General features: G+C 33.2%; 1 protein-coding gene across 1 annotated transcript; it reads left to right on the forward strand.

The window, feature by feature from the left end:
- Positions 1-13,043: 13,043 nt before the first annotated feature.
- Positions 13,044-25,478, forward strand: LOC128180350 (uncharacterized). The gene is made up of 7 exons (XM_052848383.1): positions 13,044-13,163; positions 15,360-15,486; positions 15,792-16,022; positions 16,193-16,535; positions 22,887-23,014; positions 23,563-23,793; positions 23,889-25,478. Exons 2-7 carry the CDS (start codon positions 15,370-15,372, stop codon positions 24,372-24,374), a joined length of 1,536 nt encoding a protein of 511 aa, XP_052704343.1. The 5' UTR covers positions 13,044-13,163; positions 15,360-15,369; the 3' UTR covers positions 24,375-25,478.
- The last annotated feature ends 664 nt before the right edge of the window (positions 25,479-26,142 follow it).

Consider the following 26,142-nt stretch of genomic DNA (forward strand, 5'->3'; position numbering starts at 1 on the left):
GTCAGTGATCGGAGAGTCATATGACGCCCAGTTTGTGAAGAGTTTGCTCTACAAAAAATCATACTTTAACATGAATATATATGTTTTATTTTGGAAGAATTGAATCACAAATGTACATGTACCGGGCTCAAGAGGCATTAATATTTTATGCAACTATTCATTAGTCATTGGAGCCTTATCAAAGGCCCTAGTATAGCCATATGAATTTTTTTTTTATAAATTCATCCCACACACAAATCGATGATCGCGATTTTATATTCTGTCATACTGTTATATTATTTTTCATTCAAGGAAACACAGGTAAAGTCTACCTCTGCCCCTTCAGAAGGCCCCACAATTGCCCAGTATAATTGAATAATGATAATTGTGCAGTAGGCGTTCCGAGAATCAGCCAGAATATTCTAACAGTGTCTCGGAACAGACCTTCACCACAGTTAAAGCATCTTCGCTAGCCAAGGGTTTTCGGTCCTCTTTGCTCCCCATAAACCCTTGGCGGATTTCATTACGAAAACTCGGTGATGTGGTGGCGCTATCTAGCGAGCAACTTGAGTTGCGCCCCTTGCATATTTACATTTTAATCGAATTAAACAACAGGTTATGTACACACTACGGCATTAATACAACTTGAAAACATGTTGACTACCGAATATCGGAACATAATTAACGATGCTATTAAATACGAATTATTTAAGTTATTAATTATTAAGTTATAACCTAGGGAAATCACGGAATGTTTTATTCATAGTGTTTTGTAAGGACCTGTACCGGGAGTGAAAAAGTCGCCGATTTATATGAAAGCTTTCATGCCATAAAATCAGGTATCGTTGTCGTGAATATTGCGGACCAAAGAAATTAAATAAAACAGAGCTCACTGAACCTTTAAAAGCAATAACCATAAGCAGGAACGTATATACTAACGGGATAGGCAACTTCTACATTCGCCATGTTTACTTCCCGTGCTATCACGCGAGCATTGACAAGTTTGTAGAACTATGGTCAATCCGAGTAAAATATATAAGTTTTTAAAGCGATATGGTTAGACCATCGTTGGGGAGGCACTGTACTCGAGAACTTGTGTTTCAACTTGTTAAAAGCACCGAATGTTTTACCAAAGATCACACATGTGTTTTCTTTTAAAGTTTATATTTACAAGCACTGCGATTGGATCAGCTACTCGCAGCTGCAGCAATCATAAAACGGAGCTTGTCACCGAGTTTTTGTAATGAAATCCGCCAAGGGTTTATAGGGAGCAAAGTGGATCGAAAACCCTTGGCTAGTGAAGATGCAGTTAAAGGGACTTTGACACTTTTTATGTATACAGTGGTTTACTGGTGCATTTTAAATGATTAACCAAATTATTGAATGTTAAAGTCAAGTTACAAGGGAGATAAAGAGGCAAGTATTGGTTGTTATGTAAACAAAGATCGAGTCTTATAGTTATTTAAAAATAATGTAATGTAGAGAATTACCATTTTTTAGACAAAATGACAAGTAAAATACATAAATACTATTATCAACAAAAGAAAGATACATTTGATTGAAACTTACACTAATACAACACATATGTAAAAATGACTATATTCGAGCTTTGTTTAGGAAACAAAGAATTATAAACTCTGTATCTTGCTTAAAACTTGCTATTTAACTGTTAAATTTTGACATACATGTAGCACTTAAAACTTCTATATTTATCAGTTTAAACATAGAAAATGGAAAATAAAATTTAAAAATTTTAAGTCAAATCGTGTCCAAGTCCTTAAATTATACGACACCGGAGAAAACCCACGTGACCAAGCGGGAGACTTCCAAACCCATTCACATAGAACCACTGTCGATCACGGGGATCGAACTCGGGTCGCAGCGGTGAGAAGCGAGTGCACTTTAAACATTTTTTATCTACATATCTACATGTACATTTTTATTCATTAAACGGACTCTTTAAACGTATTAAAGATAAATTACCAAGTGTAAGGAATGTTTTGTGGTTAAGAATTAATATGAAAGATTGTAAATGAAACGCCAATTAGTATCCCCTTTCTCGAAGCTCAATAAGATATTTTGGTGAAGCGTTTATTAATTAATCAAATTCATTGAATACCGATAATTGTAAGCGATGAATGTGCAAAGATAAATATATATGTAACGCTATCAGGTATACAAAATAGTTTACAAAATTCTGTTTTAGCATAATTACACGTTCCTTTTATTTCCCCCACTTTTTAAATGATAATAAATTGTAACAATCAACTTCATTTATAAATAAAGGAATACGTATTGATATTCATTAATTCCCTCAATCATATTTCCTCTAATTAGAAGATATTGGGGGAGGTAACTCGCGTTAAAAACAAGAACAGTTTTTTTCACCTGAGACTGATTTCACAGCACCGCGACGCTGTGGACAAAGTGAGAAGCTGTACCCCGAGGATGCGTGGTTTTACCTGAGTTACCTGTGCTAAACCGCGATCAGTTTTACACCACGAGGACCGGCGGTAAATACGAAAGCCGCATTGGCCGTAGTGTATAATGCTATTGAGTATAGAATTCACACGCTTTCTGAATTTTCTTTGTCTCTCCCAATGCATTCTCATTGTAGCAAGAAATATCAACTATTGTACTTTAATTTAATCAAAGGGAGGCTGTATCAAACATTTTGGAATCACATATGACCCATTAAACATCTATTTTACAGATGTTTGGTTTTCAACCATGTTTCTTTACATAGTATATAGTTGAATGTTTTAGTCTCAAAATTAGGTGATATATATTAACGCGAACAACCTTTAATGCTTATTTTGTCCTTTAAATATCAGATTTGCATATAAAGGGGGATGTGGGGCCATCTTGTACATTTGAAAATAAAAATGAAAACGTTTCTTTGATTAGCTTGCTGCTGTCAACATTGAATAAAACTGTTGTCCAAAGATTAAGAAAGCAATACATATGGGATTCTACATGTTGAATAGTAGGCAAACTACACATTCAAGAGTAAAACAATGCCTTTATTAATCACTTAGAACTGCGCACCTACGGACTTGAATTCAAGATTTAAAAACCTGAAAAACATTTGAAAAGAGGCAATTGACGTCTAGTCTACAACCATCTAAATTGTTGAGAAAAAGTCAATTTGAAAACTTGCTTAATTAAGTCGTAACTTTGTCTCAAAAGAGGGTATCCTATTCTTAAATCGGGTTTCAAACAATATCAATTTGCTCGAGATATTTTTGTCTGTGCCTATGAAGGTACTTTGAAGTTAAATTTTTAAAATGTATATATTTTTGACCCACACCTTAGTTCTAAAAAGAATTAATCTTATTTATACTTATAAAACTAAAAAAAAAACCTACTGGAACTGGTAAAGAGATGTCTGTCACATTCAACACAGATTGTTTTGATTTGACATGTATTTCTTTTTATTAATGAAAATATAATGTCATTGTTCCTCCATAAACACAAGGGTTCTAAGTATTGACTGGGATTCTCTTGCTCTAAAATAGATCCCATGCCGACTGATAAAAATAGGGCGCCCTATTCGAGACGAAGTTACTGCATTATTGTGCAAGGTTCAACTTTTTTCGCAACAAATGGTTGTCGGGTGGACACCATCAAACCCCTCTCTTGTTTTTTGAGATCTTTAAATCTTCAAAATAAGTCTACAGCTGCGCAGTTCTACAAATGTTATAAGTGTTTAAAAGACGTTGTTCTGTTCTTGTATGCGTAATTTGCATACAAAACAAAATGAAGAACCTCATGTTTATTGCTTTTACATTTTTGACAACATTTTTGGCCAGATTTAGACAGAGACGAGCCAATCAAAGAAATTTTTACATTTTTATTTTTAAATGTACATGATGGCCGTACATCCCCGACATTTAACTTTGACAGAATGAAAAAAAATTCACTGATGAAAATGAAAAACCATCTATTGTGTGTTATAGATCTTTACTTGTATTGTTAGATTTCACTTTCAGAAAAGTAGGTCAATGACCTACTTTTTGAGTAAATGGCCATTGAATATTTATTGAAAAATCAAGAAAAATCCTATAAAATTTTACGCTATAATTGAGATTTTCTTAATTATAAAAATATTACCAATAATAAAACACTTTGAAAAAAAAATACAGTTTATGAATGGTAGTAGCACTAAATAAGTACAAAGCATTAAGATTTAAGAAATAATTTAAAAAAATAATCCAGTCCAAATTTCCTCAATCAGTTTTTAAATCTCTACCCATTTTTTATCCAATTTTTCGAAAAATTGAATGATAATAATACAAAAACATTTATGGTATTGAACTTCTTATATTGACCTTATTCTGTTGGCATGAAATTTATATGAGGTCAATGAACAAAATTTGAGATATGGTGTCTTTTATCGTTTTTAAGCAGTTTCCAATATTTTTGCAATCCGTGCCATAAGATTATTTTAAAGAATAAGTGAGGTAACACCAACGGAAGATATGCAAAATTACATAGGGGAAAATATAAAATCCTAACTTTTGATATCAGAGTACTGCCCAAAACTTTTTAGCAGGAAACAAAATCTGCAAAATGTAGTCCGAATTTCCTCTGTTTGGATAAAAGTCAATTTTTGTTTTAGTCTAATTCCATAATAAAGTAAAATTATTGATTGTTTTGTCAAAAGTGATTCATTTCATAAATAGTTTTTGTGTTTAGAACAAATTTTACTCATTATAAGGAACTTAATAACAAACCGAATTTTGTACATTTGAGGATGAGAATATAAACATTTCTTAAACTGCCTTGATTCTGTCCGAAACTGGCCCAAAATACTGTAAAAGTAATAACTATGAAGTCCTACATGTCATTTTTTAAAAGTACGTATACAAGAACAGGACAACGCCTTTTTATTCACTCAGAACATCTGTCGAACTGCACAGCTACAGACTTATTTTGAAGAATTAAAAATATAAAAAAAATATGAAGGGGGTTCATTGGTGTCCTCTCTACAAACATTTGTTGAGAAAAAGTTTGAATCATGCTCATTTAAATTGTAACTTACCTTACTTTGAGACAACGTTACAACTTAAATAAGCAAGAATCAATTTTTTTCTCAACAAATGGTTGTAGAGAGGACACCAATGAACCCCCTTCTTTTTTTTCATTTTTAAAAAGACTGCTTCATTAATCTTATCTGTGTTGTAAATGGAATATATGTTACATGAATTAGAACACTTTATCACATATGCTACAGAGTGGAAAACGAAATTGAATTAAACATATTATTAATCAAAGTACTGAAAGTACTGAGAGACGGGGTCTTGAAAGTTTGAATTTGTAACTGTCCACGTTATCCTCGAATATGAATCTGTGTTAAAATTCGGCCCTTTGCAATTGCCTGATACTTTGTCAAAGTTTTACTGAATCCCGGCCGGGACTGTCCTTCATAATTTATGAAAATTGACACAACGGTATTTTAGTTGAAATAAGACCCCAAGGAAATTAAAAAAAAACCCTACAACTAACCAGGAAAATTAAAACAACTATATCACGGTAGATAATTTAAATCATAAGATTTATTTAATTTTGTGATCGAAGGGAAAATCCACAAGTCGGAGGGTATCCGTTTATGAAAAATCCAATACTCTCAAACTGCATGCTGAATCACCGAACAAAGTTAACATTTGTATAACGATAACAAACACAGGCACCTGACGTTAGAAATATTTCTTTTTAAAATTAGATTATTCCAAGTACAATAAAGATACCTAGGTTCGTCACGGTCGCCATTTTGATTTTTAGACCGATTTCTCTGACACGATTTATCTAGATCTTGCAGCGACTCATGCAAAATTAATAGGTAAAAATAAATCCATTCACCACTTACTACTTTTTTGTGTAAACTCGTGCTTCATCTACACGAATTACGATGCAACCGTTCCTTTCATTAAACATAGGTAATCACAGATTACAAAGCTCACCGAGACATGACATCACCCTTATGAGACATCACCTTTATGAGACCACCTTTATCATATTAAATGAAAATCATACTTCATGATCTTGAATATTCATGGATTCTGTTTTGACACAATATCGTATATCATCTGTTAAAAATTTTGTATTATAATCATATGTTCATATGTTAATCAATACAATAATATAAAATTAAATATTGCATCCTATCATATCTACAACATATATCATATAATACAATAAAATACCATAATAAACAATGATGAGATATAATATTGTAACGTATGATATGACATTGTATTGTGTTATATGTTATTGTATTTGATCACATAATACAATATCATAATATATAAAACAATATAGTTTTATATTACAATATCATATAACATCATAACATTGAAACATATGATATATTGTATGATACTGTATCATTTTTGATACATAATATGATATTGTATCATATGATACAATATTATGTGATAAAGTAAAATATTATATAACACAATATTATATTATACATATATTGTATCATATGATACAATAATATATTTTACAATATTATACAATACAATTTTATGTGATGTGATAATATATCACATTATAAACCAATATCATATTATACAATATCGTATGATACGATATTATATAATATTACAGTACCACATACAATTTCATGTCATATAATTCTATGTTACAGAAACCGATATCATATTATACAATATATTATGATACAATATTATAGAATATACAATATTGTATCATAGGATACAATATTATATTTTGCAATATCTTATGTAATAGTATCATGTGATAAAATAATAAATTAATAATACAATATAATATTATACAATATTGTATCATAATATACAATACTATACATAACGATATCATGATACAATATCATAACATAAAATATCAAAAAAATTGATACAATATCATATCGTATCATATAACTTTTTATAATATTACAAATGATATTATATTGTATCATATTAAACAATTTTGTTTCATACCATACAATACTTTATCAATGGAATCATGTTGTTTCATTTATCAACACACACATCTATCTATCGAGCAGGTTTGAGTGAGGAGATTTCTTAAGCATCCTTGATAATGGAGATCAGGCTCTGCATCTGAAGCAACCTCTGCGTTTCATTTATAATATAGTTAAATCAACTATGGAAGCTATCATCTTTAAAAATGTGACATGTTCCAAAAAACTAAACCTCATCCAGCATCCGAAACCTATGGCTCAGATTCAGCATTCAAGCCTGTCAGGTGCACAGTATACATAAGACGCATCTCCATGCAAGTTTGGTGAAGTTCAGACCAGTAATAAATAAGATATCATCATCAGAGGGCACTAGCAATTAAAAACCTTAACCTGCTCCTGCATCCGCAACCTTTGGCTCAGATTCAACATCCATGCCTGTCAGGTGCATTTGTATCATAAGACACACCATCCATTCAAGTTTGGTGAAGTTAGGACCTGTAATAACTAAGATATATATTTTAGCATCCTTGATAATGGAGATCAAGCTCTGCATCTGAAGCTTCCTCTGTGATTCATTCATATTACAGTTTAATCAACTATGCAAGTTTGAAATAGTACTATTATCTATTAAACATGTGACCTGTTCCAAAAAACTTAACCATATCCAGCATCTGAAACCTATGGCTCAGACTCAGCATTCAAGCCTGTCAGGTGCATCAGTATCATAAGACGCACCATCCATGGAAGTCTGGTGAAGTTAGGACAAGTAATAACTAAGATATAATCATCAGAGGGCACCTGTTTCAAAAACTTTAACCAGCTCTAAAAACCTTAACCTCCTTCAGCATCTGTAGCCTTTAGCTCAGATTCAGCACCCAAGCATGTCTGTTGCATCAGTATCATAAGACGCACCATCCATGCAAGTTTGGTGAAGTACTGACCTGCAGTAACTTAGATATTGCTATCAAAGGGCACCTGCAACAAAAACTTTAACCTGCTCCAAAATCCTTAATCTCCTCCAGCATCCGAAACCTATAGCTCAGATTCAGCACTCAAGTCTGTCAGGTGCATCAGTATCATAAGACGCACCATCCATGGAAGTCTGGTGAAGTTAGGACAAGTAATAACTAAGATATAATCATCAGAGGGCACCTGTTTCATAAACTTTAACCTGCTCCAAAAACCTTAACCTCCTCCAGCATCCGAAACCTATAGCTCAGATTCAGCACTCAAGCCTGTTTGGTGCATCAGTATCATAAGACACACCATCCATGCAAGTTTGGTAAAGTACGGACCTGTAGTAACTTAGATATTGCTATCAAAAGGCACCTGCAACAAAAACTTTAACCTGCTCCAAAAACCTTAATCTCCTCCAGCATCCGAAACCTATAGCTCAGATTCAGCACTCAAGCCTGTTTGGTGCATCAGTATCATAAGACACACCATCCATGCAAGTTTGGTGAAGTACTGACCTGCAGTAACTTAGATTTTGCTATCAAAGGGCACCTGCAACAAAAACTTTAACCTGCTCCAAAAACCTTAACCTCCTCCAGCATCCGAAACCTATAGCTCAGATTCAGCACTCAAGTCTGTCAGGTGCATCAGTATCATAAGACACACCATCCATGCAAGTTTGGTAAAGTACGGACCTGTAGTAACTTAGATATTGCTATCAAAAGGCACCTGCAACAAAAACTTTAACCTGCTCCAAAAACCTTAACCTCCTCCAGCATCCGAAACCTATTGCTCAGATTCAGCACTCAAGTCTGTCAGGTGCATCAGTATCATAAGACACACCATCCATGCAAGTTTGGTAAAGTACGGACCTGTAGTAACTTAGATATTGCTATCAAAAGGCACCTGCAACAAAAACTTTAACCTGCTCCAAACACATTAACCTCCTCCAGCATCCGAAACCTATAGCTCAGATTCAGCACTCAAGCCTGTTTGGTGCATCAGTATCATAAGACACACCATCCATGCAAGTTTGGTGAAGTACGGACCTGCAGTAACTTAGATATTGCTATCAAAGGGCACCTGCAACAAAAACTTTAACCTGCTCCAAAAACCTTAACCTCCTCCAGCATCTGAAATTTAGGACTCAGATTCAGCATCCAAGTCTTTCAAGTCCATAAGTAGGTCTATATGCATCATCCATGCAAGTTTGGTGAAGATAGGACAAGTAATAGCTTAGATACAGGACCTGCAACAAAAACTTTAACCAGGTCCGGACGCCGACGCCGACGCCGAGGGTATAGCATAAGCTCCCCCTGACATCGTCTCGGTGAGCTAAAAATCATACTCCGAAATCATTCAAATCGATAAAACTAGAAAATGGAGACCGGAAGTGAATCAATCACGTCGAATGATAAAGACATTAACTGATAAATGTACAGAGGTAAGTCAATTAAAGGACTGGTTAAAAAAAATAGAATGTCTAGATCAGTCACTTAGTGCTAACGAAGGAGAGAAGATGTCATGCCTTAGAAACATATTCACACGGCGGTAATATGTTTTAGTGACAATCGATAAAGCAATGTTTATTGTATGAAGATTGTTAATTGTTAATTTTAGCTATTAATTCAGAATTATTTGATTTTAAAATTTCTAATGTATGCAAAGTTGACTCTTTTAACAGAAAAATTAACAAATGTTGTAGGACATTGTCATTTCAGGGATCTGTGTCCTTTCAATACACTCTCGTCTATTAAGCGCAAATTTTCATGCGTGTCTTGGAAAAAATGAACTTAATTTCGAAAGCGATTTAATTTGATTTTTTTTCGAAGAGCCACAACAAAGGATTTGTAATTCAGATTTAAACTATGAGTTTTCATCTTCTTAACATTGAGATAAGTACCATTATTATTGACATGATTTACCATACGGTAAATTTAAAATTTAAAACATAACAGCAATGCATTACATCTGAATTCATATGTCTAATATTGGTGTGAGATATTTACCGATTGGAGAAAGATCAACTGAGTTTCTGATGATGGACATTAAAAAATTGATGAAGAATTTTTTTTTTAAATCTTGAATGTAACTGAATTTGTCTGTTATAAAGTATAAGAAAAAAGTGTAAACTTATGTCTTATAGCATTAAAAAATACATAATTATATGTTCCAACTAAGCCGAACAACATGAACATTAAAATTTAACTTGGTTCTTCAAACGACAAGATTGTATATATTGTTTGATGTATTGGTAACCCAAAATGTATAATCTATATAGATTTATACAATGCATCGTTCAATATTTAAATTCAGTTTAATTAAGTAAAGAGTCAATGAACGAGAAGGCGAATTCAGACTTGATTTTTTTTTTCAATTTTTATGTACAAAATTCCTTTAAAGGTGAGTAGCAGTCATACCGCAAGTAGACTGGAAGCCAATGAAATACCTATTTGTTAGAAATATGTAATTCCTGATATGCAAGACATATGTGTATAACCCGTCCAGATTTTAACTTCGGCTCGCCCATGCAGTTCGGTAGTATTCAGGGGATATATTGATAAAATAAAATTCATAACTTTAAAAAAATGCCACATTGCGTTTAAGAACTTAACTTTCGATTCAACCTTAAACCTCTTCTATTAATTAATGAGCTCGTCCACCAACTAAATCGTCAACGGCGTTGTACATTCACTTACGTAACTCATTCCACAAATCGCTACAACTATTGGATCCGAGCAAGAATATTTTGATCAATAAAACTATTTGTGTATTTTCTTTATAGAATTTGATTTATACACAGAGGACTTAAAAATATTTAATGCGTGTTTTTATAATATATATTTACTGAAATGCATGAAATCTTTCTGCACTATTTTCTTACGCGTAGACTCAATTCATGTGTTCTGTGCGTGCCTTCCGGTTTGAGTCTTCGGCTGACAGTAAACTAATAGACGGGGTCACGTGTCCCCGTCTAAAAATGATTCGAAACATATGCTGCTCTTGCCGTGTTCCAAATTGTAGCATATTTAATACAGTGTTGCGTTGCAACATGTGAGGTATAAGGTTTTTCATCGCTTTTTTGTGAATGCTCCGAAGAAAAAAACTGAAATATCATATTAAATTAACAGTATATCCCAATTAAAACCCTGGATGAGCACATTCTTTAATCATCTACCCTACTACATGTATCCATTATATCGATATTTGACTAAGAATATCATCTGAAGGAGGCTGGCTGATAAAAAAAATTATTAACGTTTTGATCTGCCTTAAACTTTTAAATATGATTTTTTTGGCCATAAAGTATTATTCAGTAAAGAAAGAATCCAAATCTTTAAGCTTTTAAGTTTGACACCTCCTATATCCCTTATACACAGTCAGAATCATTGGGTGGATTGTTCAAGGCATGGTCAGTTTGTTGCGGTAACTGTTGCATTAATAACCACAAACTAATTAGAATTAAGTGTTAGATCCGCTGGCTCACTCGATATTGTGTAGCAAGAAAGCGAGCGGATTTAATATCTAAATTTGATTAGATTGCAGTTGTTATGGCAAACGCTTACCTCCAACCAACCAACTTTTAGTGTTGTTTTCTAATTTTGATTCTACTACAGTTATTGCCGAGATCAAAGAGATGCCGCGGACATTATTCTCCAATATACCACGAACGTCATCAGTAAATTATCAGATCAGAAATACCTATTTGTCTCGCACTGACTATGAAAGTACAACTTCAGACCGTAAAAAGTTTTAAAACCATGTCAGTTTCACGTGTTAGTTCCAGTCAAAACGATGTGTATTGCCTCAAATGTTTATTTTTAAGAGATCAATGCGGCTGTTCCTAGCACCTCCCTAGCATTTTTTCACTGCATGTTTTTACATAAAATATATATCGTGTAGTAGTAATAATCGTATTAAATTGCCTTTATAATATTAGGAACATGATTCAAAGATATTTTATAAATAAGATAAGAGTATTAAAAAACCAAAGAAATTTCTGTCGTCTGCATGTGATTCCTTTGATCGATACACATGTAAACATTACCAACAAAACCATTGGGGTTACACGGAACAGCCGTCAAAATGACCTAGATCGTCTCTCTATAGGAGAAACGATCCGTAGAAATACTGGGCTGTTAGTAGAATAGAAATAAAGTTCTTGTTATCGTGAATGTTGCAGGATAACCTCCTCGGTCTCGAAATGTTGTTTGAAATATAAAAGCCTCGGCTGACGCCTCGGCTTTTATATTTCAAAACAACATTTCTCGACCTCGGAGGTTATTCTGCAACATTCACGAAAACTCGTACTTTACTTCTTAATTAGATTGCATGGTGACCGAGGCTAAATATGAAATTTGGCAAACCATACCTTCTCTGGGGCCCTAATGTAAAACTTTGCCCACTAATATAAGCTATCAAAGATATAAAACAGACTTTACCATAATTATAATAAATTTTCAATTCATAGATGTAAATAGAGGGAAAACCAATACTTTAAAAATGTTATCATACAAAACAGTTAAACTTTGCGGAAATCGGTTCTGTATTCTTTTGAATATAAACCAAAAGTTTTGATACGCGAAGTTTACGATTATATCCAACCATCAATAATGAAGCTAGGATACGATATTTTAAATCTAAGTTCCTTTAGACTTTTATTCTAAAAGCCATTAAAACATTCTAATCTTGGCAATTCAAGTAACTTCTGATTTGTAGATAATTACAATATATATCAAATTTTGATGTTAAAAACTTTAAAGAATTTAATTCAAAAACATGATTTAAAACGTTGAAATAAATCAGAAATTTAATGAATTTGAATTTAGTTTCATTATTCCAAACCTTGTTGAAATTTTCAAAAGCTATAATGAATATTAATTTAGTTTCAATATTCCAAAAAATCTAAATGTGTCAAAAACTAATATGTAAACATATTCAACTGCATTATAAAAAAAATTGAAAAATGTCAAAAACTCTAATGAAATCTAAATCAGATTCAGTACTCAAATGCAATGCTATCAGTTAACGGTCGTGATAAATACCAGTAGTAATGTTCAACTGATCTTACGACCCAAGAGCTTTATTAGGATACAGAAATGAATAGTATTGCAATATTCCTGTGTAAGTATTGTACGTGATCCGGTTTTCATGACTTGGGTCATTCGGTCAGACAACGCATATAAAACCACATACTTCACAGAAATTCACAGAGAATCATACATTATAGGAAATCTTCTCTGTGTCATTTATATTCAACAGGGGCAAGTTTTTGGTAAGTAAGTGCCATGAAAGAATCTCTCTCTCTCTCTCTCTCTCGATCGATCGATCGAGAGAACACTTGAGATGTTGATAATTCCATCGGAATTGCATTTTTCGCACTTTATTCCCCTGCTCATATATTTAACAATTATTCCTTTTAAAGGAATGATCGGCATGTAATATCGTTGGTACTTTAATACGTAAGCATTTCACTACATGCAACAAACTATATCTAGCACCGTTGTTTAATTTCCGAAATTGCAAGGCATGAATAAGCTTTACTTTTAGTAGGCGAATTATACCTCCGATAAATATTCTTACGCATATATGTGAAGAATGAGGTGATTTGAATCATTATGCATGTAACTGTATAATTGTTTTGTTTTTCAAGGCAAACGGATAAGAGTAACGATTTTAGTAGTCTACAATGTACATGTAATTAAAGATTTCAATGAAGTTGTCATTGCATAGTAAATAAAGTAGTGCAAGGCGCAATGCGTGGGCAAAAAGTAAAATTTGTCGGATGCGAAGCCGATCACAAAAATGTTAAATGACGATTTGTTTTTACATACTTTAGAAGGCTATAAACTATATTGAAAAATACATTGTTACTTCCAAGCCCATGCAATATGAAGTCAGTGTTGAAATTGAGTATGCAGAGAAATATTCGCCCCAATTTTATTTAATATGCTCTATCCGCACTCGTTATTTAAGAGCGAATATGAAACTGAACGATTTCAAAACATTCTTTAGATAAATGTATGAACAAGAGAGATGATTTTTTTCTTAAATTAGCTTTGACTGACAAATTCAAGACCTAGCGAAGCCGTTTGCAAGTAAGGAAGGGCAAATCAAAGTACTGAAGTACTAAAAGCCGGGCTCTTTTGGTGTGTCTTTATACTTATTGTGTAGTAAAGACTGAAAATCTCTCTCTCTCTCTCTCTCTCTCTCTCTCTCTCTCTCTCTCATACTTTTAATGTCGGCAAAGCATCAGAGAGCGACCAAATTTTGCAAGCGGCTATAAACAAAAAATATGTCTGTCTAGTAGAAGTTAAAAAGTTCAACAGTTGCTGCCTTGAATTTTGTAACAAGCATTATATATTCAATCCCCGTTTCTTCATCGTGCAGCAAAGTAGTTCATGGAAATTCATGCGCATTGTATGTGTCCAAAATGCATAGTAATGTTTTAAAAACATGTTATTAATATTAAAACTAAAAAAGATAGACAATTCATTCGAAATTTAAAAAAAAGAAACAAAATGCCAATACTTTTGACAAAACGTGACTCTTTGTGTAACTATTTGGTATAGCGGAAGCTTTACCTTGACGCTGTTTGGTTTTTTGTTTATTTGTGCTATTTATAGTAACATTGGCGATTTGCCTGCCTATAGCCAGGACTCTGCTTTCAGCAGAGCCCGGCTAAAAATCTATGAGGCAAGAATAACCCTCAATACAGTAGTTTATGAGGAGAAACATTCAGAAGAATAGAATTATGGATGATTTTTACAAAATTATGTTTCATAATATACGAGTAAATAATTGAAATAAGAATAAGACTTGGTGGAAAGATCTTTAATCTTATTTTGTTTTCAACAAAACTATTTTTTAAGCTTAGTTTGTTCCTTAGTATTTGATCTGTTCTTTTTAAAGAATTATCTATTTAAAAATAGAGTCATTCGTTTTCTATTAATGTAAGAAATTATTGATATAAATGTAAAATGATACTTTACATGTACATTGAAAAGCCATCTTTATACATAAGGCTATTTATATAGGATTTCTCCTGATTTTTTTTACCACAAATTAAATCTCAGTCTTTTTTTAAACTTCAATCTTTCTGTAAACATTTTAATTGTGAGCCGCACAACACATTCACTTAAAAACGTCAACAACTTTACGCATGGAAAAAAGTTCCTTTAGAATTACCAAACAAACATTTCATTTTCTGGTATATTTTTATCAATTTATGAAAAAAAATAATTGAAACAGCATTAAATGCTGCACATTTATAACTCTACGCTTTTCATTTGATTTATTTTGTTACTAATGATGTTTAATTATGACGTCACGTGGCGTAAGACACAGTGGAAATATCAAAAATTTATCTCATGAGTGATATCCACCGCATATTGAAATAAACATAGTGAGATAAATGGATGCTGCTGTTCCCGTTTATGAATAAAAATAACGTTCATCATATCGTTTTTAGACTATTAAAAATGAGCAACGTCACCAACTACAACGAGGTTTCCAAGTCCTACGACTCCGGAAGAAAGGCCGCGGATGCCCACGTGATCAAAAGTTTGATGGAGAACTTTACCGGAAAAGAAGTCCGGGTAAGTTTCATTTTTAAGTAATCGATTATACAGTCTTCAATGTTGTATTCCTCTCAAAACACTGGAACGATTAAGTACTCTCCTATAAAGAATTATATACTGTAAACCAACTGTTATTGGCGACTACTTCGTTTAATGATTCACCGGAGATTAACTGGTTCACGGCAAATAATTTTGCTACGTACAACAAAGAATTCGCAAAAGTTCACTTGGTTAAAATTACAGTACAAATATAAGACATCATATTAGATACATCTTGATATACTTCAATGGTACTTTTTGCTACCTTGTGTTTCTCTCGACAGGATATGGATCTCGTTGATATTGGCTGTGGTACAGGAAATTACTCGGAATACTTCATGCAGTTTGAGCCACGCAGCTTGACTTTATTTGACGCCAGTGAGGGTATGCTGAATAAAGCCAAAGGAAAGGTGACAACGTCGGCATCATCTAAAACAAAGCTTTCCTTCCATCAAGTCGTCTTACCAGATATGCCTTTCCAAGACAACTCTTTCGATGCTGGCATGATCAACCTGGTGCGTGCTATTGATAAATTGTGCATCTAAACTCAGTTTTTTTTAATCCAATATCTTATTTCAGTGTTTCTCTGCCTCTAAAATAAGATTTTCTCGTAGATAAATGATAGGATGTTAACAACAGTTTGATTTTAAATGATACTTTTGTAAAGGCCTGCATATATTTCTAGGTTTTGCATCACTTAGAGGTAAATCCCGACGGAAAATCATTTCCCAACGTATCGAAAACGCTGAAAGAAGCCTACCGAGTTCTGAAACCCGGCGGTGTACTCACCATTATTACGGAAACACCGGAAACCATCGACGGAACATGGTTTGGACAACTCGTACCTCAAACCTGCAAGAGGTGGCACAAACGATTCCCAAGCCATACACAGATGACAACAATGTTTAAAGAAGCTGGATTTTCTCTGAAATCAGCTTTGAAGTCGTTGATGCCATCGTATCTTCCAGGATATGGACATCTTGACGGACCGCTGCATGAATCTTGGAGAAATAATAACTCCTTTTGGGGTCTCTGCACGGAATCTGAAATCCAGGATATGATTGATCATATAAAGCAAATGAAAAACGAAGGACAATTTCAAACCTTTTTTGAGAAACATGATCAAGTTTACAAGGTTGGAGCATGCGAAATTTTTGCAGCTAAAAAAGAGACATTTTAGGATCATAGTTTAATGTAATGATTCATGACAAAATTTTTATAACGGTTTGTTGAATGTTATATTTTTCCTCTGGCTATGAATCAATATCTATTATTTGTGCATAGTTTTACGGAGCATTTAAATAAAGTGTATGTTCAAAGTGTATAATGCTTTTCTTCATATTTCATGTGTTAATAATGAGGTCAGCAAACACTGCAGATAATAACATACCTTGGCAACTAATATAACAGGAAATGAAAGAGCTTAACCCACAGTTTAACCCAAACTTTATTGGACCTACAGGGGCGTAGCTTCCATTGTGGCAATGAGGCAACTGCCTCACTAGAATTTGTTTGACCATCAATGGGATATTCCCTCCAACATAGTAGAAATTCTTTCTTTCGTAATTTGCATGTCATATTCCACATTTAACTCACCATGCCAGTTGGTTCAGTCCCTTGCGAGAGATCTTTCTGCGCAATGAGACGCTTGAAACATTGGGGAAGGTCAACAATGACCGAGGACCGTCTGGTTGGCCTTGCCTTACTTTTTGTTCACAGGCAGCAAATGGTCTCAGTTGACAATATTCTCACAAAATTTGCAAACTCCAAAAAAAAAACCAAAAAACGCCGGATCGGCCCATCAAATTTTGAAGTAAAACAACGATTAAATTTTTCTTTTAATAAAAATGTTCATTCATCTAAAATATGTTAGAAGTTTTATTTTACTATATACTGTCGTGTACACATTTTTGAATTATAAAGAATTCAAGAATTGAGTATACGACAATCGTGTTCTCAATTTTTGAGTTTCTTATAATTCAAAAATTTGTATGTATACGGCAATACTGTGAATAGATGCTGGTCTGAAATGTAAAATAACAAAACTTCGTTGCGGACAATGGTTTTTTCACACTTAAAAACTCCTAAATTCATTTTTCGTAGGGGGGCTTCGCCCCCTGAACCTCCCACCAGAGGAAAGACCTGACCAGACCCCTGCCGCGATAAATTTGCCTCACTAGGATATTATCTCAAGCTACGCCCCTGACCTATTGCCATTACTAAGAAAATCTCTGAGCTGGTTGTTCGATTTTACTGTAATATAAGTTGTACTTGTAAGAATAAGTTTATGACACCATGAATTAATTAAATCGTAAGAATAAAGGGAGCTAATCTATAATATGTCATGATATTAGATATCCTAAATAATGTCAACATCACAAGAACAAAACAGCCCTCGGCAATTAAAAACCCTAACCAATAAAACCAAGTTTCAGCAAATATAAAACAATTTCAAAAATATAAGCTGTTAAATTATATTACAGATCTTACGATAAACGACAAATGACCAAGTTAAATAAAAGTATTAATCATGCCATTTTAAGTATCCGTTTGGGTCACTATGCATGGTGACCGGAGATGTTAAGTATACATGTATTGGCTGAATGGTTTCATCCGAGATAACATCCTTGTTGCTTCAAATTAAAGTGCATTTCTAAAATCAATCGTTCTTCATCGATACACGTACATTATATCGTCGTTCTATTGACTAAACGTTTTCTTGAATTCGCTAGACCGGTTGAATTAACATTACTGTTATTAGATTTAATTCGAAAAACTATTTAGAAGGATATGTATAAGGGTATGAAATTAAACATATTGTTGATTCGAACAGTCTACTATGTGTGCTATCTTTGTGCAAAATATTATATTAAAGGTTTCGAAAAGCGTATTAATAAAATTGTAGAATGAATTCTTTCTTGACTATAGTAGGTATATCTGAAGGTAGCAAGCCTGCCAAAAATATTCAATGTGCCTTGACGAGGAAATTGAGATAATTGTGGGAAAAAATTAAACAATTGGTAAATTAAAATTAGGTAATAGCGAGCACAGATCGCCGGCGCACAAAGCAAGCTCTAAAAACGAGTGCACCCGAAAAAAGAACGAGATTAACCTACAATTTTATCAAGAATTTTTTTTTTTTGCAACATCCAATAATGCTTTCAAATGCTTTCTCCCGTAGTGATATGCAAAATATAGCTGACATTTCACTCGTAATTTACGGTTCCTTGAGGTTTGAGGACACGTTTTGAGTATCGCATAAGCTTTGGTGAGAGTCCAAAAATTATTTACATACTTCCATTCCTTCGTATTGAGTCGAGATACGTAAACATATGAATACATTTACATTCCACATATGTTTTGCTTGTATTTACATTCCACATATTTTTTGCTTGTAAAGTGTGTTGAAAGTTACGGCAATTGTAACACAGTAATACACAGAGGGTACACAAAGGTTCAAATAACGAGTCTTATTATGAAGTCAAAAACATTGAACGCTGTTAGTTGCAACGTCACAAGCACAAACCAAAGTTCGCGATTGCGGCTGTTACAGTGGCTCTTCTATTAACACGAACTTACCCTTAGGATTAAAATCAATTTTAATGTATAAATCACATTTGCAGACAAAGCAAAGACAAGTTAAAAAAATAAATGTAAGCACTAAATCATTATATTTTGAAAGATTAAGTCTCATAACCGAGCGTTGTGTGCATACAAATTTTTATAACACGCCAACGCACGTTAATCAATTTGTATGCACACACAGCTGCAGTTATGAGACTGTATCTTTCAAAAAAAAATAATGATACATTTTACACACAGTACCCTGTGTCTATTAAAGTGTAATAACTGTCGTAGCTTTCAACACACTTTACAAGTAAAATCTATGTGGAATGTAAATATTTGAGCATAAACTGCGATACCTGACTCAGATGATAAGTTTTTAGGCTAATTTGATAAAAGTAAGTAAAATAAGGGATAAATAAAAGAAAATGTAATTTGGCTAAATTGAAAACAAATTAAAGATACAGCCTCGTCATTGTGAACTCAGTAGAAAAAAGGATAAAAAAATGTTATCTCCAACCTCTTTCGCCCAAAAATTCTTTGTTGTTAGTTGAGAATTGTCAAAGTATGATCACAACGTTGACAATGATGCAAGATATAATATGTGTAATTCTTGCTGCGCTTGCCCCAACGATAGCACCGTAAAATAAAATTTCTTGTTTTTGTAAAGGGATTGATCTTTAATATTTTATGTGTTTAAATATTGTTAAGACTGTAAACATTGCAACATTTTAAATAACCCCGACCAAAACTAAAGAAAAAAGGCAAGTTATATGAAATAACACACACCAAATATCACACAAATTCATAACAAATGACTTTGTTGAATCAAAGTTGAATGACGTTTACTAGATACATTTTTTGGTATCCGTTTTAGTTACTTGTTAAACTGACCGGAAATGTAATGTTCAGCATGCCTTGCCTTAACCAAGAACACATCCTTGTCTTTTCCTGTACAAGCATTTCAATAAACAAACTTTTAACATTTATATACATGTATACTATGTAACGTCTTTCTATTAACTACAAGCTTTTCACCCAGGCAGTAGTGTCCAACAAATGTAAGTTTCTTCACATTTCTTTTGTTTAAAAAATATCTCCCAAAATGCATGATATACAAGTTTCAAAATTAAATATCTAATAAATGTTTTCAAGCTAAAACCATTCAATTCATTTAGTGACGCTCAACAAAGTGAATGTAAATAAAGTTAATCATGAAAGAAATGGTCTTTACCAGCTTGGTTTTCTCTTTCCAAATTGATTTGATTATCCACAGCAAGAGAAATCCAAGTTAACAGCAACTATATTGGTTATCTAATATGTAACAGACTCACTGTGTCATGAACTGTATTTTTTCAAGCACAAACTATTGTATGTTTCACGGTGATAACGAATGAACGACCGTGTTAGGCTTCAGCGTTTGGAATCAAAGGCAGAAAATCAAATCTTAGGATAATACCAGTACTGGCGTAGACTAGACTTTCTTATTATCTGTTTGTTAAGAATTGTTTGGATACAATTTTCCACGAGTATATTGATTACTGATACGTAATACATCGTCGAGTTTGATTGCGTTAATTCTATCCTTCAACATGATTCATATGGGCTTTCATTACCGTATATAGCTCTTACTTCTTGTCGTAGAGGTCCAAAAATTCAGATTAGAATAAATATGTGCGTTATTATTCAAATACAGCCAAGAAAATACTTGCCATGCTAATTTTTATCTCGTTGATTTTAAAATAGATAATTAAGGAATAAGGAATCATTCTTTGAGTATTATGAGGTCATTATTTGAGTTGGGGCGTGGTCAAATTCAATAAAGCCTGAAGGGCCTTATGAAAGATTTGACAACGCTCTGACCGAAATTATTATCTCATAATATTCAAAGAATGATTCCTTATTTCTTATATTCATAAAATTTCCAATTTCTTCACTTTAAAACAACATAAATTAAAGCCACTATTTTTTAATGCAGCACATGCTATGTATTACTATGCGGCGCAGCTAATACCGTTTTTCGGCTATGCTTTAAGACACGCCCATTTTGTGTCACTCATCTTTTATGAAAATTATTGGATTTTCGGCTTCAAAATTGAATCGTAATGTTATCACAAACAAAGACAGTGGAAGATGTAAATATCATTTACTAAAACAAACTCGCGTCAGTACTTCAGTACCTTGATAATTATTAACGACTACTTAGTCGTCCACTAATGATACAGTTTCAGAATTATATCATTAAGGGTTAACATTCACATTCGCTAATGAAATAAGAGAAAAAAATCTAAAGAAGTTAACATTTAATGATATAGTTTCTATTGCATTAGGATGAACTTCAACCAATAATGTTACAATTACGTATAAAATGGTACTATTTTTAAATTTTGCAGTTTTTTCATGTACCTCTTTATACATACATGTAATTGTATTATCAATAGTTGAAGTCCATCTATTAGGCATGACCATACAAAAAAAAGGATCTGTTAAAAACTTGTTAAAAACTTTACTTGCATAATTGTTTCATAAATGGTTCAATATATAACACAACTAGATATTAAGGATCAAAGTTGGCGTCTAAAAGAATAACAAATAAAAAAACAAAACAAAAAATCTGATGATTCTTCAGAATAATAGTAAGGTCTTCTGTTTCGAAACGGAAGGCCTTAATATATTTCGGATGAAGAGGAATAACCAGCAAACTATTATATTACAAGCTTATCTTTTTTTTAAAATGGTGAGCTAGCACTGTAGTCATCATATAACACAAAATGAGATTTCTTGGACATTGGTTAAATTTTCTGAATCTATTTATTGTCCCCCGCCGCAACGCGGTGCGGGGACATAGAAATGCCGGGCGTCCGTCCGTGTGTCCGTGGGTCCGTGTGTCCGTGTGTCTGTGCGTCCGTGCGTCCGTCCGTCACACTTTTTTGTAAACGCTCTCATGCCTACAAATTTTGACGGATTTTCATTAGATTTATACCAAATGTTTATACCACTAATACCTTGGTCAAGTTCGAAAATCAGCATTGCTCGATACTTTTTGTTGGAGTTATGGGACTTTGACCACAATAATGACTCCGTTTTATCCAAAAATTGACCTTGTAAGCGCTTTCATGCCTACAAATTTTGACGGATTTTCATTAAATTTATACCAAATGTTTATACCACTAATACCTTGGTCAAGTTCCTAAATCAGCCTTGGTCGATAGACTTGATACTAGTAACTGCTTGACCGGCGGGGGACCCAGGAATTCTATTCTTGTTACTAATAGAAAGGCGCAGTGGTGAACTGGAATTTTTTTGAGGATGGGAGGGGGTGTCTCAAATCAGAATGGTGAATCTAAACAAGCTTCACATTGGATCGGTAATGACATAGCTCATTAACTGAGCTTAAATCACTCTGCATTTACTGTAACTTCAATTTTGAGGTGGAAAAAAGACCAGCAGAACCAATGGTACTGTTTGATAGCAATATTTGTATCTTCTCGGACCTTTCCGGCAAGCTCGGAAAACATATCTGTGGTTGTTTTACTAGCTTGAAGGTAGTTAAGAAAAACTAGCTATTCATTATAATTTTAAAAATAACTTGGCATATAAGACTTAAACTACTGATGTAGATGTAAAAGGAAATTGACATGGTACAGTTTATCTACAGTTACTGAAGTATTCCCAGAATCCCCAACCGTGAAGTCGAGCATGCGTATTCCAGTAAAAAAGGACTAACGTAGTTGCTAGCGCTCGGAAGTGCAAGAAAAATGGACTTTAGATTCAGTATAACTAAAATGATTAAAGTTTTTTTCTGTTTTATTAAGTACAATTCAGAATGAGCAATGTCACAGATTACAACGAGGTTTCCAAGTCCTACGACACCGGAAGGAAGGCCGCTGATGCCCATGTGATCAAAAGCCTAATGGAACATTTTACAGGAAAGGATGTCAAGGTAGTTATATTTTAAAATTATTACTTCCACAATGGACAAATATAAATGGGATATAAAAAATGCGCAAGTTGAGAAACCTTTGAGTTGATAAAACACCATTTCCGGTGAAGTTATTTAATATAATCAAGGAATAAGGAATCATTTTTTGAGTATTATGAGGTGATATGTTTTGGTCGGGGCGTGATCAAATCCAGTGGGCTTTATGATAGATTTGATCATGCACCGACTGAAATTATCACCTTATAATATTCATAGAATTATTCCTTATTACATATATTTATATAACTTTTGGCAATAGTACAATTAAATATTTAAATGTAATTGAGCAAACCCAGCTTGCATTTATTGGACTGTATTGTACAAAATTAATACGTAGTGTAAACATAGGTAAGGACAATGAAAACTGCAAAAAAAATTGTAAATTAGTTTTTCAAAACTTATCTTTGTATACATTATATCATTCATATTCTTTTACATCATCACGAATTTTTCATTTTCCCCCACGTTTGAGGCAACTCGTATTTGATACTAAATTTCATAATATCTAGGATATGGATCTCGTTGATATTGGCTGCGGGACAGGGAATTACTCGGAATACTTCATGCAGTTTGAACCGAATAGCTTGACTTTGTTTGACGCCAGTGAAGGTATGCTGAACAAGGCCAAAGGAAAGGTGACGACGTCGGCATCATCTAAAACAAAGCTTTCCTTCCATCACGTCGTCTTACCGGATATGCCTTTCCCAGAGAACTCTTTCGATGCTGGCATGATTAACTTGGTCAGTATCTTTGATTCTTAAAGACAAAGACGTTTTTTTTCCCTTAATTCCAAATAAATTTTGTCATTAAAGTACAATTTTCATATGATGATTAGGTTTTACATCATTTGGAAGAAAATCCAGATGGAAAATCCTTCCCAAATGCAGCAAAAGCCTTGAAAGAAGCATTCAGAGTCCTGAGGCCGGGTGGGGTATTGACCATCACTACCGAGACACCGGAAAATCTGGAAGGGAACTGGTTCGCGCACCTTGTCCCAGAAGCTACAAAGAGGTGGTACAAAAGGCTGCCAACGCATGCGCACATTAAGAACATGCTCGAAGACGCAGGATTTTCGATGAAGTCGTCGTATAAAACATTAATGGCTTCATATTTCCCAGAACAAAGGGACCTTGAAGGTCCTTTGCATGAATCTTGGAGAAATTTAAATTCGTTTTGGGCAATTTGTACGCAGTCTGAAATTCAAGACATGGTTGAAAAAGTTACTCAGATGAAAAACGAGAACTCTCTTCGGGAATTCTTTCAAAAACACGACACAACATACAGCGTAGGCGCTCTTGAAATATTTGCAGCTCAAAAGTAACTTTCTTTTATTCCATCCGGAGCTCGAGGAACCAACGAGCTTGACATTTATTGATACATTTATAGTCTTGAATAATTTCTTTTATTTTATCATAGTGGTCAATTTTATTTATGTTTATTATATTATATCACTTGTTATTTCATTTATTGTAGAATTTAAAGTTGTTTAAAACAAACAATTGCTCCATTTTGACAGGTGACATAAGTTATATTGTCTCTGGAAGGTTGGCTATCGGAGAAGATATAAATTAGATATTAAGAAAATAAAAAATCGACGATATTAAGATTATTTTATTTATGATGTTCCTAGAAACCGAAGAAGGATTTTAAACATTAATAAACATAATAATATTAATCTTATCAGGAATTGGACAAACAAAATGTCTTCTAACATGCTACATATCTATTTTAGCATAATGCTATTAAAGAAATTGAACTCAAACGAGAAAAGAATTGCAAGAAAAGAGAGCAAATTGGGACAAAATATGGAATATCTTTTTTTCCCACTGAATTTTTTTAGCAGCGCTCTAATAAAAATACATGTAGTTCAATTTTAATCGATTAGCCATCATGGTATTGTAGATTTAATTTTGTTTTATCTCACTTGCATGTTAAAAAATGTCTTATGCCATACAGTTCAAAATAATTAAAAAAGCTGAAAACCATAATAAGGAACATAAACAAAATAAGTACCATTGACCTTATTTAAATGTCATGCCAGCATAAAAGCCAATATAAGTAGTTTAAAATTATAAACTATTGTTTGTTGCCATCTTTAGGTTTTTTGATAATAATGATTTTTATAAAAGGGAAAGTCTAGACAATTGGTCGAGGTAATTCGATATCTTTTTTTAAACCTAACTCAAAACTTTCTAAAGATTTTGTTTGGCTACAATGCCCTTCCTAAACTGCGCTCCAATTTAAAAGTTTTATCATAAATTTATCATTCATTATAATAAATTTTCAATATGATGATAATCTGTCGAATTGTTTTGTGCTGTTATATCTTTGGATAAAAGTGAATAAATAATCAAGGTATTGAAGAACTGACGGGATTTGAATATATAAATCACCATTTAAAAAAAACCCAAACGACGACATTTTATATTGACTAGACTTTGACCCGTGCGTGCACGGGTTGACATTGCATATCGGACATTTACGAAATAGGTACATCGACACACCTTATTATTGACATTTACATAACAAAGCTAAAAGCCTACAATAATGCTATTAATTTCACTACACATTCCTTAGTTTGAACAATCTAACTGTGTTTCGGGAAAGGCCCTCACCACAGTTAGAATGCCTCCTTTATACCCGTAATATTTTAATGTAGCAGAAAATTGCAGAATCGCTCCGGAACGATTTTGGAGAAAGTTAATGAAGTTGCCTTGAAAATAACAGTCAAATTCATCACAACAAACCTTTTTGAGACTGCAAATACCCTCGAACTAAAAACTTTAATCCATACTGATAGAATGGTAGAATGGAAGAATACAACACCTTTTCACCAACGTACACGTATTTTCTTTGTAAAACTGGGTCCGTAGGACATAATTCATTTTTACGATAAAACATATTCTATCTCCACTCTCCTAACAAATATAATGTAACTTTTTTTGCATGTAATCAAATATTTTTTGTCATCCCGAAGACAAAAGAAAGTACTTAGTTGAAATGTATATTTGTAATTTTATACTTTCTCTCATAAGAAATCATTAATATACATGAACAGAATATATAGCAAAAGTCAAATGAAAATTAGC

Source organism: Crassostrea angulata, chromosome 4 (genome assembly GCF_025612915.1).
Source record: "Crassostrea angulata isolate pt1a10 chromosome 4, ASM2561291v2, whole genome shotgun sequence".
Classification (NCBI taxonomy): domain Eukaryota; kingdom Metazoa; phylum Mollusca; class Bivalvia; order Ostreida; family Ostreidae; genus Magallana; species Magallana angulata.